Here is an 18,545-nt window from a genome sequence, read left to right as displayed (position 1 = left end):
ATTTTGGAAAGATTCACAGAAACATATTTGTATCAAGGGGTTTATGGGAAAAGCCCATCGCAGCCCATCTTCTCGCAGAGGCGGGGAGCCAACATACACACCTCCAAAAACTGCATTTTGTGATGCTCAGTTTAGACCTAAACCAAAACTAGCAAAAAAAAAAAAAAAAGCAAACAGTAGTTCAAATATTAATATGCAGAAGATGTGTAACATTATAAGCATCATCAAACCATTACCAAAACAATGAAGTGAATCACTAATTCTCAGAAAGAGTTATTGAAAACCTTGGGGAAACATGATACAAGATAAACCTTGGGAGAATGTTACATAAGATAGACATTGTAATATTGCCACAAATTGGCAATATCTGTTCTGCTTTATGCCGAATAGAATCTAATTGTTCAGAAGGTGTTGATTAATTCTCTATAACAGCAGCTCTGGCAATAGTGCATTTGCAAATTACATTAATGTTCTTGGTAACATGACAAACTGTGATTTTTGTCTTATTAACCTCAGGAGAGAGAAAAGAGTGGCTGGTGAGGGAATGAGTGTTTATAGCTGCTATAACAACTGATAGCAGGAACTAACTTCTTTTGTGGATGCAACATTAAATGTAACTATAAAGGAATAAAAAATTCCTGAATTTGTAATTTTTTGACAAATTGCTATAGTTCATGAGCAATTTATAATGAATATAATTTATAATAATAATGAAGCAATTCAGAATGCTGCTATAGGAAAATAATCCACTTTGGTGTGCAAGTGACTCCACTTCACAACTTTGGACCCCATCCCAACACCCTGTTATTGATTATTTTCATTCCATTTCGTAAAACACTTCTTCACATGCAGAAGCGTAAAATAAATTCCAACTCGAATATGAATAACAATGAATATGAGTGAATGGATGTTTAAATTTGTGTTCTTGCAACATACTGTGTGTGATACTTCTTCAAGACACTCTGTCTTGATAGCAGTCACTCCTGGACCTCACTACGATTATTTTGAGATAAATTGCAGTGCAAATCACATTTTTAAATCATATTAGTGGACCGATAGGGGAAGTCCAGAATGAAATGTCTCTAAACAAGTTTCTTTTTTTTTTCTTCTTTTTTTTGCTAATCAAATCCAGTGAAGCAAAATACACCAGTGTGTGTACAGATTCCATTTCCTTTTCCATTTTTCTCTCAAACTGTTTGCTATATTGAATAATGTCAGTCCGTGCGTTCTGGTTATAAGGGCACGCTATTAATTGGGTAATTGCTTCAGTGTATGTTTCAGTCATAATCAATCCATAGTTGGTCTGAGAGCATTTGTATGACTTCACATATAAACTGGTGGATCCATCATTGTCTTAAAAGCACAGTGAAATCAATGACACCTCACTGTTATTAAATCCTCCAGCAACCGTAAAACTATGTGAATGCCGTCCCGTGAAAGAACCGCCATGAAGTATTGATGCAGTGCTCCAGTTCTTCAGTATTCTCGCCAAATGTCGCTCACAAAGCCAGTTTCTAACAGGTCACGCTTGCTTGAACTCGAATCGATTACTAGAGTGGTATGAAGTAGAAATCTAGGTGGATTATGCAGCCTTTCCTCAAACAGGTGGCCCATAAAAGCTATGCATATAAATCAACAGCACAGTTACCGACAGACATTTTCTACACTTTCGTTTTCAGTATCAGCCCATAGAAATATTTCAGATGCCTAGACGTGTTATTGATATTCATCCCATGAGACTGTGTCTGGAAGGGACATGACTTTTGATACCAAAGTGTGTCAGATTTCTCAGTTGTGCCATTCCATGCAGACATGGTGTCCTTTTTTTTTTTTTTTGCAATGCCCTCAGATGACATGCTACAGTCTGGTAAAGATTGCACAGGACTGCAGGGACTGAGACAGAGGTCCATTGTGTTGTCAAGCTTCACCACTGGGAACTTTCAAATCTACTTCTAAAAAAACCCGCATTGAAGCTTGTGACACGTCCAGCCCATAAACCAGACTTCAGAAGGAAACAAAAGTGGCTTTTGGTTCCTCATGAGTGTCCGACAAAGCGCCCGTTCTTCAACCAGAGCTCTGTTGGTGTGTTTGTGTCATTCTGTCCACTTGAGATGCTTCGAGCCATACACATCTCAGAGCCACTCTGACTGGCATTACTAGTTCCCAGCAATCTCAGCTCTATTCTGAGAAAGGTCATATTTGCCAGCTTTTTATCTATTATCTATTTTTTCCTCTCAATCGAATCTTTAACTTTTTTGGCTCTGGGTCTGACTTGGATTCTTTCCCTCGTCACTGACCTCTGTTCTGATTTCCTCTTTCCCATTTCGAGTCCTCTCCAGAGTCCATCCTGTCTCTGTGTGTGGTGACTGTGGTTCTGCTGTCATTACAGAGTGCAACAGCGTGGGGAACAGAGGGAAACCAAACCCTGAACAATAACAGGATTGCTAGAGGACCAAGCTGGAAGGAATGCCATGGCCAGGATATCTTCTTACCTAACTCTTCCTCTGTGACCAGGGCACGTCCCAAAAAGACAGAAGTAAGTGGATGATCACACTTTATTGAGATTTGACTCTCTTTGTGACCTTTGTAACAATGCGTAGTCTGAGCAATGTTCTGGTCCTGTCTGATAAAATAATAATGTCAGGAAATCACATGGTGTTGATCTTTTAAAGTGTCATCATGTGGTGAATTAAATCTTGGAAATATTTATTTAGTAACCTAACCACAATGTAGCACTACAGAAGCATTATAAATTCTTGAATATTGTCAAAGTCTGCCACAGAAAATCAAAAGACAGTTAATGTAAATACAATCGGGATTAAAATTATGTTATGACTTAAATATAAACAGCAGCATGTTGATTTTAAGTCATGAAAAATGATCAGTATCTGTTTTGGAGAAAACATATAAAAATCAATCTATGGCATTTTTGATTCTCGGATTCGGTGTTAGGGTACAGTAGTTATTAGCTGGCTGAGATAGCATCTGTTTAATTTCAAACTAAGATATATTCAGGAATGACCATGTGATGAGACTCTTAGAGTCTCTGGAAACTCTGGTAACAGTTTCTATGATGCCCATATTTATAATTCATTATGACTGAATATAACTTCACTAATTCTTGTGTAAGTTGGCAATGATTTTAACTTAAATAATCATAAGCATTTTTATAAACTCTAATACATCATAAAGCTTAATAATATGCTATAAATAGTTTCTTGACAACTTGTAATCATGTTGTAATCCAAGTGTTACAAATCATCAAATAATATTTGTGTAATAATTTATATGTACAATATTTATTTATAAAAACATTATAAAAATTCCCTTACAAGCACTAAATTCCAGATGATTACAAAAACATAGACATATTATTGTATCTTTGAAAACCTATCAAAAATATTAATATGGAATCTTAATTCTTAATTATTAATAAAATACATAAACAATGGGTAATTAATCTACAATAATGGGTAATTAACAACCTACAATAATCTATAATAAGGAGGAATTTTACATATGCACTTGATCTCTTGAGTGTTGAGATTTGAAATGTTTATAATGTGTTTATAATTGTTAATCAATATTACAGTTGCTTTCTAATTATTCACGGGTCGTAATTAGTCATAAAGTTTGTTCAATACAGCACATGGCATTATGACTAATAGTGACACTTGAGTTAGAACAAGATTGTAAGTTGTTGAGACATTTCTAGCACATTATTGGAGCTTTATGAGGAATACTTGGCATTTTTTAAAATGCAAACTATGAATCATGACCTACTCACAGACAGTTATAAGCACAGATATGATGATTTATGAATAAGGGCTTCATAGAAAGTGTTCCAGCGAATAATGAATGAATCCAGAGCAACGGTAAACAGACTTATTTGCGAGGGTTGTGCAAGGCCATCAGTGTTTGGATTTTAGAGCAATTCATGTTTTTTTATAGCCAAATTTTGGATCCGTGACCTTTGGTCATTCATCTCCTCATACTGCTGAAGTCAGATGATAAACGAAGGTCCGTTTTCAGAGCTGGAACACAAAGTCGATTATTTTTACTCAGTGAAAGGAAATGCGCTTGTGAAATTTTGGAGAGAGAGCATATAACTGGATTAATGGCTACTACTGGTCCTTAGCAGCACCATTTTATATTAAATGTCATTTACAGACGCTCCACAGCTTATAAATTTCAGTTGGAGGATTCGCAGTGACTGTATGTTATCTGCTTAAAGAGGAAGGAAAGAATGAAGCACTGGTGAAACATTTAGCCCGTGTCATACAAAGCCAAGTCTGTATTTGCAGTTTGCGTTACGCATGTGAATGGATCAAGAATCTACATTAGAGAGTATTGAAGGCTTTGCCAGATCTGGTATTTGCAAGAGCATAGAAGATTGCATTTCATGCACAATATAAATTTACTCTACCTGATTATTGATGTCTATTAAAGTAAAACTCCCCTCTGAAACACATTAAATATGTTTATATTGAAATAGTGATTCCTTTACTAATTTGTTGGTTGGTACTGTATTTTCATTATTCCTGTGAGAAGTTAACACTTATGTGCCATGCTGATGTCACAGGGGAGACATTGTTGTTGTTAATGCAATTAAATTGTGTTTAATAGGAGAAAAAAAGAGATTTCAGGGATCTCAAACAGTCAGTTTTCCCTGTTAGCACCTGAAATGAAAGCATAAGAGCTTCTTTTCTCACTCATCATTTCCTAGCGACTTTCAATTTCATATTAATGGGAAATCCGGCACAGAAGAAGTAGAGACATTGGTGCAAACCCTGGAGCCAAAGTTCCTGTCAATGAAGCTAAATAACATACATAGTTGTGCTCGGCTAGTTACTGATCTACAAGATGATGAGTGTGATGACATTGACGATGGTGTTAGCATGAAAGTTGAAGCTTTGGAAGATGATCTGTATGAGCAGAGTGTATAGATGAGGAGGTGAGAGAGCTGGACAGATTGAAGGACTAAAGCCCCACTGCATCACTCTCTTCAGTTAGAATCCCATGGAGACCAAAATCATCAGGGAGTCGAAAGGCATTATAGGTAATACAGGAAACTGGTTAACATGGAAATTCATTACAAAATAAATTTTGGACTCCACTAAAGATCGCATGCTAATTACAAAGATTAATATGCAAAACACAGGATCGAGGACTTTAGCTGGGTTTTGAATATTAAGTTAACTCTAATTTGGACACCCATTAAAGTAGTCCATAATGTAGAATAATACATTGTTTATGAACAAAGTTGATCCAAACACCAGTCTATATAACCAGCATCAACTGTTGAACTAGTGAAGTTAACCGTTAAACTAATAAACATTCCTTAATAAACTTCAAGATTAATAACTGTATAATAAGCTTTGACTAGTTATGAAAAGGGTTATTTATGTAAAAATCACATTTTGAGTTCAGGAGCACTATTTAAGTTTCAGTATAATAATTTCTAATAATAAAAAAACAGGAATTACAATGAATGCATTCAGTCTATCTATCTGTTTATACTCTGTGGGAATCTTACACACACAGAGTCATGCACATTTTGTTTCCGGCCACCAGAGAAATCCAGTCCTTGTTACATTGTGTTTCCCCTGGTGTTGTTTCCCGGCGGGTAAAGGTTAGGCCATTAGCAAAGCTACAGAGTTTACAGCTGCTTCACTTCCAACTCCTTTTGTCACTTCATTTCAGTGCAAAGGCTTCAAAAGCTCTCTCCCCCATGTTGTTTCCCAAACACTATCAGATGAGCAACGCTGAGTCTCAATGAGTACGATATCTGTGGGAATCCGGTTCTTTTCCGTTCGGCTGGAAAGCAAGGCCAGATGTGTTTGTTTAATCTTGGAATAGCTGAGCAGTATGGCACTGCTAGGTAGGTTTTTTATTTGGTGCATGGGAACACGGCTAAAGATTTCTGGAAAGGTCTGAGGAGGCCCACTAGTGTGAGAATATATGTGTGTGTGTGAGTGTGTGTGTGTGTGCAAGCATTTGTATTTGTGTGTGGCAGTTGAAGAAGGTAATTGGCTTGGAGGGAGTAATAGAATGATTTGGCTTTGGGCCCTCTGACAAAATGAAGTCTGGTTCTCAGAGAAGCTTAGCAGGTCACAGAGCTCCAGAGCCGTTCCGAGGCTGTGGAGTGAATGAATAGGGTCCGCCACTCACAAATGAGAAATCTGAAACTCTTAAGGCAGAGCAGTGATTTTTACCAATTGTAGGTTCAACTGGATTTACTTTACACAGCCAAGTCTCACACAAAGCTGGGTGCCTGCCATCCAACGCTGTCTAACGTCACTGACTATTGCTTGTAGTATTTGTGGTAGTAGTTGGCTCTTTTCAGTGCCTGTCAGGTGCTAGTGTTTGAGGCGAGCATGAGAACAAGTTCTCTGAATGTATATAAGCAATGATAACATTTTTTACATCAATTTTCTACTTATTGTCTACTCCTTTACACCGACTTCTGCTCATCTGCTATAGCTAGCTATATATATATATTTATAATAAAATAGTCCAGCAGATGATTTAAACAGATTCACATCAGCATAAAAACAGTAGCTAGGCTAGTTTGTTTAGCTATATCCCTGACTGGATACTATTACACTAAATACTACAGCAAAATAGTACACTGCTGTAGATAATTATAACAGCAAAAGAAGAAAGCATATTTTGAGCATTTTAACCCACCTACAGTAGCGAGTACTCTGCAAGTGCTTATTTGGAATTTGTTAACAACTTCCTTGTGGAAATTACAAAATAATGTACTGTAGTGTATATTTCACTCTCCCTAAAATTTTGATGTTTTGTGTCACATCAGTTCATCTATAGACATTGATACTGTCTTAACTGGGAGCCTGTTATTAAGAAAAGAGTAACGACATACAGAGCTTCTCCACTTCTCCACCTACCGATAAATCGGCTATTACAACCTAATAACACTTATTAATCTCAATTAATAATTAATCTCAGTTTATATTTGCATATGAGACAATATCACGATGTTTTCTATTCATGATCCAACAAAAAAGTGTGATGCAAACATTCGGGTAAAGGTTGCTAGAAACTGTGTTCATTCACTGTCTAAAGAATGGTGTTCATCCCTCCAGTACAGTTCATTTGTAGAATCAACGTCAAAGTGAACTGAAGCTGTTCTAGTGGGTTGTGGTGGTCCACCACCTCACTAAGTCACTTTAAGGTGTTTTTTCCTTTAATTTCATACCTGTCTGTATGTTTGCTTTGCCCATTTTGAAGGGTAGAACTGGTCAAATATGGATATATAGTATGTTCATAATCACACTGGTCTGGACAGAAATAACCTTATGGTGCTTTAGAAGTAATTTAGCCACAGTTTGAAATCATATGCATTCAAGAGATGGTTTAAATCCATGATTAGATTGGAAACAACCCATTTCATTTAGCAGCTCTGATTTCTATCACCTCCTCTGCACATATGTATCTGCTTTACAACAGTCCTAACTTCGCTGATTTGACAACCTGATTCAATCAAGGCAACATTGTTTGTCAGTAACCAAGATGGTCAGGGTTGAGGTGGATCTGGAGCCTATCCCAGGAACACTGTGTGCGAGGTGGGAATACATCCTGGATGGGATGTCAGTCCATCACAGGGCACCATTCACATGCTCATTCACACTTATCGTAGCTAGTCCACCTTCTATCATGTTTTAGGAAGGAAGTTGGGAGGAAACCCAGAGAAAACCCAGAAGAAACCCACATGGATATGGGGAAAACTTGCAAAACTCCACACAGACAGTAAACCGAGATCAGGATCAAACCGGGGATCCTGGAGCCACTCTTAAATAAAGATGGAATTTAAATATTTATATTAGTGATGTCATATAATGACATTGATTCAGAGACAAGGGGATGGCATCTGTTTGTATCCTCCCTCAGATTTTCAGTTGCATTTGTTTGGAATTTAGTTTGTCAATGGTCCTTTTTTCACTTTGCAATCAGATTATCTCAAGATTTGCTAGCCTCTCTCATCAGGTAAGGGATGTCCTCTGCACACTTAGACCGAGAGGTTATGTCTCACCAAGCTGTCATCAGCTTGAGGAGGTTTTAATGAGTGTAGGATTGCTGTCTACGGTTATGGCACCAAAGTGGACCACACTCTGTCTGTCCCCAGCACTTCCTCCCAGGTGTCTCCATGCACTTGGAACATTTTAGTCATTCAGGCCATTTAAAATGTCTGGTAGTAATAAGTCAAGGTGACTGAACTGTTCCACTCTGGCACATATTCAAGATCTTCCTGATTACCTTAATTTAATTCTACTAGGAATTTTAATTGAACTGGATGTCTGGAAAACCTGATAAACATCTAATTTGTGTGTCTAAGCCAATCCTTAGTTTATTTTCCTTGTTTTCTTATCCTAATTAATCAGCCAGTTTGGTGTACGCATTTGTTATTGGGAAATCTGATAGCCAGGCATTTGATTCTTCACCATTTGCCTACATTATGTTGAAATCCAAGAGTTAGAGGCCAGCAGCTGGTCCGTATCAGAGTGTACAGAGTGTGTATGTTAGTTCTCAGTCCACCTGCAGGTGTGTAGGGTAGGATAAGTGCAGAGAGGAAAGCAGCTCAGCTGGATGGAGATAGATTACAGAGCTGAGAGTAGCTCAGGAGGCCAGGATTTGTTCTGCTCCAGCAGAGGTTAAGCTTCAATGCGGGCCATGGGGCCAACAGCACTCCTGCAAAGTGACAAAACACTGCTGGGTGGTGAGGTCAACCTGCTGGACTTTCTCCTATTTTATCTCATTACTGTATTTCATTCTCTGTTTTTTATCCATTGCCTTTTTTTTCAATCTTGTACGATTTTCACAAGACTTTTTAATTTTCTCTGCAGCTTTTATGAGAAACTTCTTTCAGAGGTTCTTATTCAACAATGATGTTAAGTCTTATGGATTTGCCTCTTGTGCACAGTAACTGAATTCTCATTTTTCAACCTGATCTCTGTTTACTGCATACAGTCAAGTCACACAAGCAACTCCTTCTCTTGATCTAATGCCTCCAGTAGTACAGTAAACACAAACTGCAACCTCAAATCTATCTGCATTAATGATAATAATAAAGCTCATGTAGCAATACTAGCTAAAACTGGTAAGAGTGTTGTAATGGTTACCACTTACAGTGGTTTTGTCATTTTCCTTGAATTTTTTTTTTATTTGAAATACTTACCTATAATAGATGTCTAAGGGCAGCTGCTCCATTCAGTCAATAAATATGTAAAATATGTAAGTGCAACAAAATTTTTCGTCAGAAAAAAGTACTCATCTCTGAATGAATGAATTATCCAGATTAAAACCTAATTTACAGATAGATTTGACTAAAGAATTCATGTGTTTTACAAAAATGTAAGAATATAAAAAATATATAACGCTGAAATAAGCTTGCCCGTGTTCCCATTCTGTACATACAGATACATACAGAGATTATCAAAATATTGGCCTTTCTTGTGTTATGTTAAGTATCCTTGCTTATTCTGGTGCTATAGTGTTTTACTTTTCCAAGGCAGGCCAGCACAGGAGGTTTTCATGGAGTGTTTTATGTAAATAATATGTATAAACATTTTGTGTAAATGGTATGTATTTCCTTATGATGCCCATCCTGTACAGGCATGTTGGTCATAAAGTCATACAGAAGGAGCAGATTCTCTCCTCATCTTTTAACTTTGACTGTTACTTATATGTACAGTGGAATTCTTGGAAGTGTTGCGCAAACACGCACTGGATAAACGAGTAGTGTTGTTTGCTGACAGACAAAGCGTGGTGCTTCATCTACAAGAGCATGTGCATGCTTAGGACAAAATCCATAACACAATGTCTTGAGGATCTGGGTCTCTTACAGTGCATACACTCATATATGTACATAAAGAATGACATGCATACTGTACTCGCATGGTTTAGTGATATGTGATCCTGTTATGGCCATCAAGTGTGCTGGCACGGAGCCTAAAAACTCTCCTAAACATGGTAAATGCTTAGCCTTCTTGAATGTGTAATCTGAGGTCATTGAACAGGCCACATACAGGCACAGGCTCTTCAACTCCACAAACACAAATCTCTCCCAGTTCATTTCACCTGCAGAGGACTGTGACAGTGAAAGATTCAGGTTTCTGCAGAAGTGCTTATCCACACGTCTTCCCCAGGCCGTCTCTGTCATAACACAGCCGAGGCCCTGCACTGGGCTCAGCACATAACCGCATTCCTTTCAAGTCCTCTGGGTGGTTGGTTCAGAAAGCTACCTCTTTCCCAGCTGTCTAGAAAGTGTGGTATGATAGATAGAGCTTCGTCTAATAGCATCAGCAAACCTATCAAAGTAGCTCCAGTAGCCCCTTAAATTTATAACCGGACCAAAAGATTTAAAGGTGATGGATAAAGTATGGAATGTATTGAAGTCTGAATGTGAAAGGCTGAACAGCAGCTAAATATAGAGCTGTACTCACACAGTTTTCATGCAGGAGGAGATGAAGAATTGTTTTACTTGACCACATCTGGGTTGGTTGAGGCCTCTGGGTGCACTTTGAAACAGATGCTGTGGGCATTGTTCTCTTGGTCTTCATGTTTTCTCTGCCTTCCATTTCTTTCTCTCGTACACAACCCACACTGTCCCCATTCTATCTTTCTCTTTTCCCTTCTGTTTTGCTGTTTTTTTATTACCATGCTGCCTTCTCTTGTACACTGTAGGCAGGAGTGGGCAGCTAGATATGATCCTCTCAGGACAAAGAAAGGCCATGCTTGTTAAAATGGGAAAGTACTACTTGCTTGTGTGGCAACGTGTGACACATTTACCACAATCATTCATTCATTTTCAGTAAGATAATAACTGCAGAAGCAGGTGGGATTAGTCAAATTTTCTGTAGGAGTAGGCATGATTGGTCACTTCTTTCTGCAGGAGTGGGTGGAATTGGTCAAACTTTAAGTGGGAGTGGGCAGGATTGGTTAAACTTTCATCTGGGGCAGGTGGAATTGATCAAACTTTCTGCTGGAGGAGGTGGGATTTTACAAAATGTCTGTGGGAGTGGGAGAGATTGGTCAAACTTTCTCCTGGGGCAGACGAGATTTGTCAGATTTTCTCCAGAAGTTGGCGAAACTTGTCAAATTTTCTGGAATTGAGTGGAATTGCTCAAACTTTCTGTGGGATCATACTGGATTGGAAAAACCTTTTGTAGGCATGGGTAGGATTTGTCAAACTTTCTCCAGGAGTGGGTGATATTGGTCAAACCTTCTATAGAAGTAAGCGAGATTGGTCAGACTTTCTGCAAGAATGAGTGGAATTGGTCAAACTTTCTGTAGGAGCAGATGCGATTGATCAAATTTTCAGCTGGGGCAGGTGGGATTGATCTAACTTTCTGCTGGAGCAGAGGGCATTGGTCAAAATTTCTGTGGGAGTGGGAGGAATTGGTCAAACTTTCTGCTGGCTTGGGTGGGATTTGTCAACCTTTCTCCAGGAGTTGGTGAAATCTTGCAAACTTTCCGCAGGAGTGGGTGGAATTGGTCAAACAGGAGCTGAGGTTTGGTCAGTCCTTCTGCTGGACCTGGTGGGATTGGTCAAACTTTGGGAAAGAGTAGAATTTTTCAAACTTTCTCCTGGAGTGGGTGGGGTTGGTCAAATTTTTTGTGGTTGTGGGCAGGATTGGTCAAACTGTCTGTGGGAGCAGGCGGAATTGGTCAAAATTCCTTTGGGAGTGGGCAAGATTGGTCAGAATTTCTTTGGGAGTGGGTGGGGGTGGGATTAAAAACAGTCCTGCACACACCTCTAGTGTGAGAATTTCCAAATATTATGAGATTCTGAAGCTCCATTAAACTTTGGCTTTCTCTGGGTTAAGGATCAGCACAAACGGCCTGGACTGAGATGACAAACTGCAGGAGGGGGCCTCAGAATGCCTTCCCTGTGATTTAAGTTATATAATCTGAGGCATTTATTCATGGATCTCTGGTGTGGTTGGGGATAGACAAGCCGGCCAAATATAACAGTACAGAGTGAATTGTAAGGGGAATTCCACACATAAAAAATGTTTCATGGGCCATGGGGACTAAGAGCAGAGAGAACGTAAACACACAAGTTAAAGTAGAAGGCCATCTTGGTGTATGATGGGGAACACTGATGGTTATGTAATAAGTGTTTTATGACCTTTGTACACAAATCCAGCTCAACTGAACAGTCGAGTGCAGTTTTGCACACCCTTTGGACAAGAAAGCATTTCGTTGGTAGGCTTTATCTCAAGTAACAAACCTATTTCTGATATATGTGTCATACACTACTTTCTGGAGATAGCGACAGTCATGGCAAAACCTCTTTGCAGGCTATTTTTTTCTTATGATTTTTGTCAACAATTCTTTTGATGTTGCAGAATTCACCCATATTTCCTTTGAACTTTATTGTTTTTTCAAGAAAATGTAACTATGTAACTAATGTAAAAAGGCTAACTTTTGCACTCAATTGTATGCACACTGTGACAATTGATATTGGCAGGCCTGGCAGATGATATTCTAGTAGGAATTTTTGCCATTGTTATGATTGTTCCCTACCCATCTGCCTCTCTTTCCTGGATCTATGGCTTATGCTTATCAAAAACAAACTTGTTTGCACTATACTGTATGCCTCAGGGATTTGTTTTCTTCATTTCAGTTTGTCACATCACCTGAAACAAAAGTGGGTTGAACTAACCCAATCAATAATAAAAAAAAATTTATAGTGAAAACATCAAAACATTGAGGTGTTTTTTTTAGGTGTGAATGCAGGACATTCCTCTGCGCATGACTTGTACGTAAATATGTACGTGTGCTGCTCTAGGGTTACAAATCCTACAGGGATTTGATAGTTGAGTAAAGGGATAAAAATTTCAGGTTGCGGGTGAAAAACAGGACTCCCGTGGATTAGAAACACAACCCCGTCTCTAAACAAGTAGCACTTGCCGTCTGGGCTGGACCAAGGACACGTTAAATCATGCAGGCCCAGGGTCAGCTCACTGATCTACAACTCTGTGGTAGAAAGTGCAGTGCAGCAGTCAGTTGATAGCTCGGTTCACAATGATGGGGGGTTAGTATTATTAATATGTGTTAAAATGTAGAGATCAAGGAGCTGAAAAGAATTTATAACACAGACTGAGTCTGGTCTGACCGACTTTTAGACCCCTTAAAGTGGAGCTCCGCTTTGATGTACAATAGTAAAGCACAACTCCTACTCTGTCTGTGCTTCAATACACGCAGTTTGTGATAACCAGAGGATAGAGTAGTGTATAAACATTTAATCAGTAATGCAAAATATGTTTAAACCTAGTTTAAAGACATTACTGTATCATTTTAATGGCAAAAGGGTTAGGGTTAGAGGTTAGCGATTAGGGCAAAATTGACAAATAATGCCTATTAAAATGGAAGGCTTTCAATAACTCAGTTATAGTTAAAGTAAAGTAAAGTAAGCCTTGTATTAAAATTTCCTGCATTTCTATATCACTGTTGAGTTGAGTTGATGTGTGTTGAATGTATCATGTTGTGCCCAAACACCAAGAATTTTGTCCTTAACTGGCAGAAACTGATTTCCGCAAATTTAATACCTGTTCTTCAGTTGTATTAATTTCAGGAAGAAAGAAATCACATTGCTGGTGCTAATTTTTTATATTTCTCCCTAATTTATTCTTAGCTAATTCCCACCCACTAATCAGCTCTCTCATATCACATGACTCCCACCAACCGGGGAGGGTGAAGGCTATCACTTGCTTACTCTGAGACATGTGAAGCCAACCAATCACATCTTTTTGAACTGCAGCTCATGCAGCATCACAGGGAGGCATAACACACTCTAAGGAAAGCGCTATCTACTCTGTTCAGCATGCATGAACTCGCAGATGTCCACGACCGGCTAGTGTCACTGTGCTTGACAGGGAAGAAAGAATATCCCACATATTCTTTCACTGTGTCATTATCAGGATTGGTAATGCTGTGGCATTATTGGGATTTGAACTTGAAATCTCTGGGTGATAGTGTGAACACCCCAAAACGTACAAGACAGCATGCTATTTTGCTCATGCAAAAGATGCAATCCTCCGTAAACCCTGTTATTAAATTAGTTAGCGCATTCTTTTGCAGGTGTTTTCCAGATAGAGTGTGTTTTCACACACAAACATTTAGGAAATCAAGGCACAAGTCTCAAATGCCAAGACAAGTCTCAAGTCATAAATAAGTAAAACTAAGTCAATTTGCAAGTGTGATCTACTGTAAGTCAGAGTAAAGTACAAGTCCAGGGTGTCTCAGTGGAGTCTCAGTGATGTAATTAAAGCAGGGATACTCATGGACTGTACAGATGAGTGTAAATATTTGCCTTACCCAGTTTTCTGAGCAAAAAAAGTAAGCACTTGAGTCAGCAGTTTGCTTCATTAGCAAACTGAAAAGTATACATTCCTATTTCTAGGAGCTGGAGAAGGAAATAAAAGATATCACTGTGTTTTGGGAAACTGTTACTAGGAAAAACCTAAAGAACAAGACACGACCAAAGAATGGGAGAAAAAATAACAGAAAGGAAACTTAATAAACTTAAATCCTCAGAAGTGGAAGAAATGTCAAATGTATATATTCTTAAGAAAGACCATCTTCATTGTTTCAGTATTAGTATAATACAATATAGTAGTAGTATCATTTTAAAATCATTTTTATCATTTAAGTAAGGATATGCACACCATTGAACTTAATTGCTTAATTAGTATCAAGATGAGAAACTCAACCATAACCACCTGTTCTGTCTCTTATTTCTAGATGTCAACGAAGAGAAGGCATGGAGGAGCAGGTAAGAACTGGCTTTCTTTAACTTCGGCAAGCTGGGCTTACAGATGTCTCTTGACAACTGGCCTTAGCATATAAACCATTAAGTTGATGTGTTGGGTTCAAGTGGAAGCTTTTTCATCAGGGTTTCTAACCTACAGCTCTTATTAGAAATCCAAAACCATTAGCGGTTAAAAGGTTCCTCGGTGGTATTTTCTCACAACTAGTTTATCTGTGAGAGACAAGAGAGGCCATGTGTGTGACACAGTGTTTAATCACATTACATGTGTGGTGTGAGGTGAAGAGAGCCTGAGCTTTCTCTGACACAATTAAATTACAAGAGTGTACTATAATGGGACAGATAAAGCCTAGATGACAGTGAACTCAAGAAGGAAACAAGTTTCAGGCTTCAGAACTCATGCTGTAAAAAGTTCTTTGGTTTATAACTCTAGCCTCGGACAATCTGTGCCCTTTTTTGTTTCCTCTGGACTCTAGCTCATGTCTGAGTTAGTAAGGACAGACAGGGACAGGTGTCTGTGTGTCTGGAGTTTAGAGAATGCAGGAGCACGTATCCCCCATTTATAGGCGTATCTCAGCGCAGCGGCTTGGTGTGAGGTACAGTTTACATGTGTGGGGGGCGGCATACCAGAGCATTGTTACTGTTATGGCGATCTGAAATATTTGGCGTGGCGTGATGTGGCCCAAGGGGGCAGCTGTGAGATCTCGCCTGGGCATTCTGGGATTCCATTTTGGGCTCAAGTTGCTCTCTCACATGACCCCGAGGTCGCATAGCAATGTGGCACAAAGGTACATTATAGCACGTTGACACGTCTCACTTTCAGTCTCACATCAGTCCTGCTGTAACTGTGTGGCCTGAATGACAGCCAGTTTGTGCCGTGCAGACAACAACAGCAACAACAATACATGTCAAACTCTCAAACACAGCATTACCTCATCCCGAACCAGTCTGGAGTATGTATTCAGTGTTTAAAGGATCACTGATATTTTAGTAACACTTTAGTTGAAGGGTATCTACTGTACATACCACATTTATTAGTGTTACATAAATCTTTTATACAGCAATGCTGGGGAATTTGTCTGAGGTCACACTAAAGTTTTTTTTTTAAATAGTCTGACTTTGTCTTTAGACAAAAATGGGAAGAACCTTTGAGTATCATTATGTCGTATCTGTATTTTTTTTAATCTTTACCTTGCTATAAGCTATAAGTTTGCTTTTACGTACAGTGCAATCATGAAGCTTTTATCATGTCTTATACTGTATCTTTTTTACAATACAACTTTATGTCCGAAGCCCATATTAGCCAAATTACTCATTTTGATATTCAATTTGTGTTTATAACATTGTTACAAAACATTAATGTATACTTCAACAAATGCATATTTAAAAAGCCCGTATGTCAGATGAATGTATGGGAATGGAGTGAATACTACATAGAATATACTAATATGTTAAACATTAAAAATTTTTACAGTAACAATCTTGCCTTCTGTATTTCATGTGAAGACAAAATATGTAAACTAATGTAGACGTAATCTAATGTAAACCTCAGTCCACCATCACTGATTAATAAAAGATTATATAATTATAGTTTATAAAGGCCTAACTTATTGTAGGTTACTGAAATATCAACAGCCATTTAAAATCCCAAATAAATGCTTCAGGCAAGGTTTATATAAGAGACAAAAGGGATAAAACTCAAGAAATGGGGCCTGTTTTCGTTCAGATGTAACAATAAATGGATAAAAATATGATGAGTTTTTCTTTTATAAATAAAAAATGTCTTTGCGTTTACAAAGTGCTGTGGTGTAAGAGCAATAAAACCCTTCAGGATGTGCTGTTATACTAAAATAATCAACTTCAGGATGGTAACAGTGACTCCGCTTCATCACACCACCCCTTCACTGATTGTTTTCCTTTAATAGCACATCTCCAAGTAATTTATTCCATATTTATGGAAAAAATACACTAACGATCTTTTTGAATCATAACGATAATTGAGGTTGTTCTTTCTTGTCTTTAATGCACAGACCAAATCATACGCTGTACGAGATTTACGTGAACATTTAACAAACCTCCAACATTACGCAACGCTTATGAAGTTGTAATGTAGAGACTCTTTAAATAAAGTGCTGCTGATAATCCTTTGGAAAAAAAGCATCAGATGGTCAGATGGTTATCGTTGATTGAGCGGTCGCCAAAGTGGCTACGTTGGGAAGTTGTAGTTGGAGGGTAAATCATCAAAATGACTTCATTTCACAGTGTTTATTTTGGAAAAGTGTTTCACCATGTGTGGGATGGTGCCGTTATCCGTATTAACTGTGCATACTTTGGCTGGTAAGCCTCACTCGGTGTCACAACGTGTTACGTTCAGCCACGTGTTTCGAATCGAACAGCCACGCTAATGGCAAAAAAATAACGATGATGCCATAAAAAGTCCAAGCCCATAGAGTTTGTGGCACATGATATAAAAATTCCCCTCTCATATTTTACTACTGAGCCATAGAGGCTGCATGATGTCAGCGTACGTTGCGGCCAGATGGCGAGCAGACGCTCTGTAGCGCACTAATCGTCTCATTACAGTGGTGCTCTACAGTGAGAGCAGTGAAATGTACAGCAAAGGCTCCAGACCACAGCCAGAGTTACCGCGAGGTCGGCCATCGCCGGTTAATGATCAGCTCTAAAATTAAAACGTGGTATTTACTTTAATCCAATATAAAGGCTGTTATTTAAGCTCCTGCATTATGTTATCAATTAAGTTTGTGGATAAAAGCCAGGACACAACCAGCTGGTGATTTTAGATATTTAGTGGCCTTTTTTCTGCTTTCTTAATAATTTCTGTGTAAATGCACTTCTGTTGCATTGTCTATTGACTACAGTACTGCATTTATGTTTAAGCATATTAAAGCAGTAGTTACAGTTATATTTACTGTATATTTACTGTGTTATTTTTTTTGTCCATGGGTTGAGTAGTGGAAGTTTTTCATACATTAGATCCATTATTATGAATGCTTTTCAAGCCATAAGTATGATAGAGATTTTTTTTTTAAATGTAATACAATTACTTTGTCACTATAAAAGAAAAACAAGTCTCTACTTTCTCCTTTTTTTCTCTCTCATGATGTTAATAAGACAAAAAATATCGGTACTGCTTTACCTCTGACTGTTGCAAAGCCCTGACACTGGAGACTCATCTCCTCACAGAAAACGTCACCATAGCAACAAATACACACATTCCTACTGTAAGTTTTTATTATACAAACTATAATGTATCTGAACAATTACATTAATATAAATCTGTCACAAAAATGGATCAATGTATTTTTGGCTGTTCTTCAGACATAAAGTGAACCTTTGTACTTGCTGCTACCTATTTAAAAATTTTTGTTTTAGTCCAGACTTTATAGTAAACATAGCCCTTTACCCTGAATTTACCACTACTTCAACCTTTATATTCCTAACCAACTGGACCACCATTGAACCTTCTTTTCTATTCCTGCCAGCTCATGTCTTTAGCGGTCTGGTTCCTGCGCCCAGCCGTGGGACAGGGTCCCATAAACAGATGTCTCTCTGATCCCATAAAGGGACATTAGCTCTGAGGCGAGTTAGCGCCAGACCCCTGGGAAGAGGTCGAGAACAAACAAGACCCAGTGCGCTTTTTAGACTCTCAGAGAATACAGGAGCTCCTCTCATCCGCCAAACCCCCTCCAGACCCCCTCCAGAAGGTTGGATGTTTGATCTCTGGCTT

At 38.4% G+C, this 18,545-nt stretch overlaps 1 protein-coding gene across 3 annotated transcripts in view; it reads left to right on the top strand.

The window, feature by feature from the left end:
• stard13b (StAR-related lipid transfer (START) domain containing 13b) overlaps nucleotides 1-18,545 on the top strand; it is a 124,817-nt gene that overhangs the window by 35,255 nt on the left and 71,017 nt on the right. For 2 of the 3 annotated variants that reach the window (XM_053239502.1, XM_026934853.3), the window contains exons 4-5: nucleotides 2,390-2,536; nucleotides 14,773-14,803. In XM_053239502.1, coding sequence (XP_053095477.1) covers nucleotides 2,390-2,536; nucleotides 14,773-14,803 — 178 coding nt within the window. Of the gene's footprint in view, nucleotides 1-2,055; nucleotides 2,193-2,389; nucleotides 2,537-14,772; nucleotides 14,804-18,545 lie in introns of those variants that run through there. The other variant, XM_053239503.1, reaches the window with a different exon arrangement.

This window comes from Pangasianodon hypophthalmus, chromosome 14 (genome assembly GCF_027358585.1).
Source record: "Pangasianodon hypophthalmus isolate fPanHyp1 chromosome 14, fPanHyp1.pri, whole genome shotgun sequence".
Taxonomy (NCBI): Eukaryota; Metazoa; Chordata; class Actinopteri; order Siluriformes; family Pangasiidae; genus Pangasianodon; species Pangasianodon hypophthalmus.
This window is presented reverse-complemented; position numbering and strand designations above follow the sequence as displayed.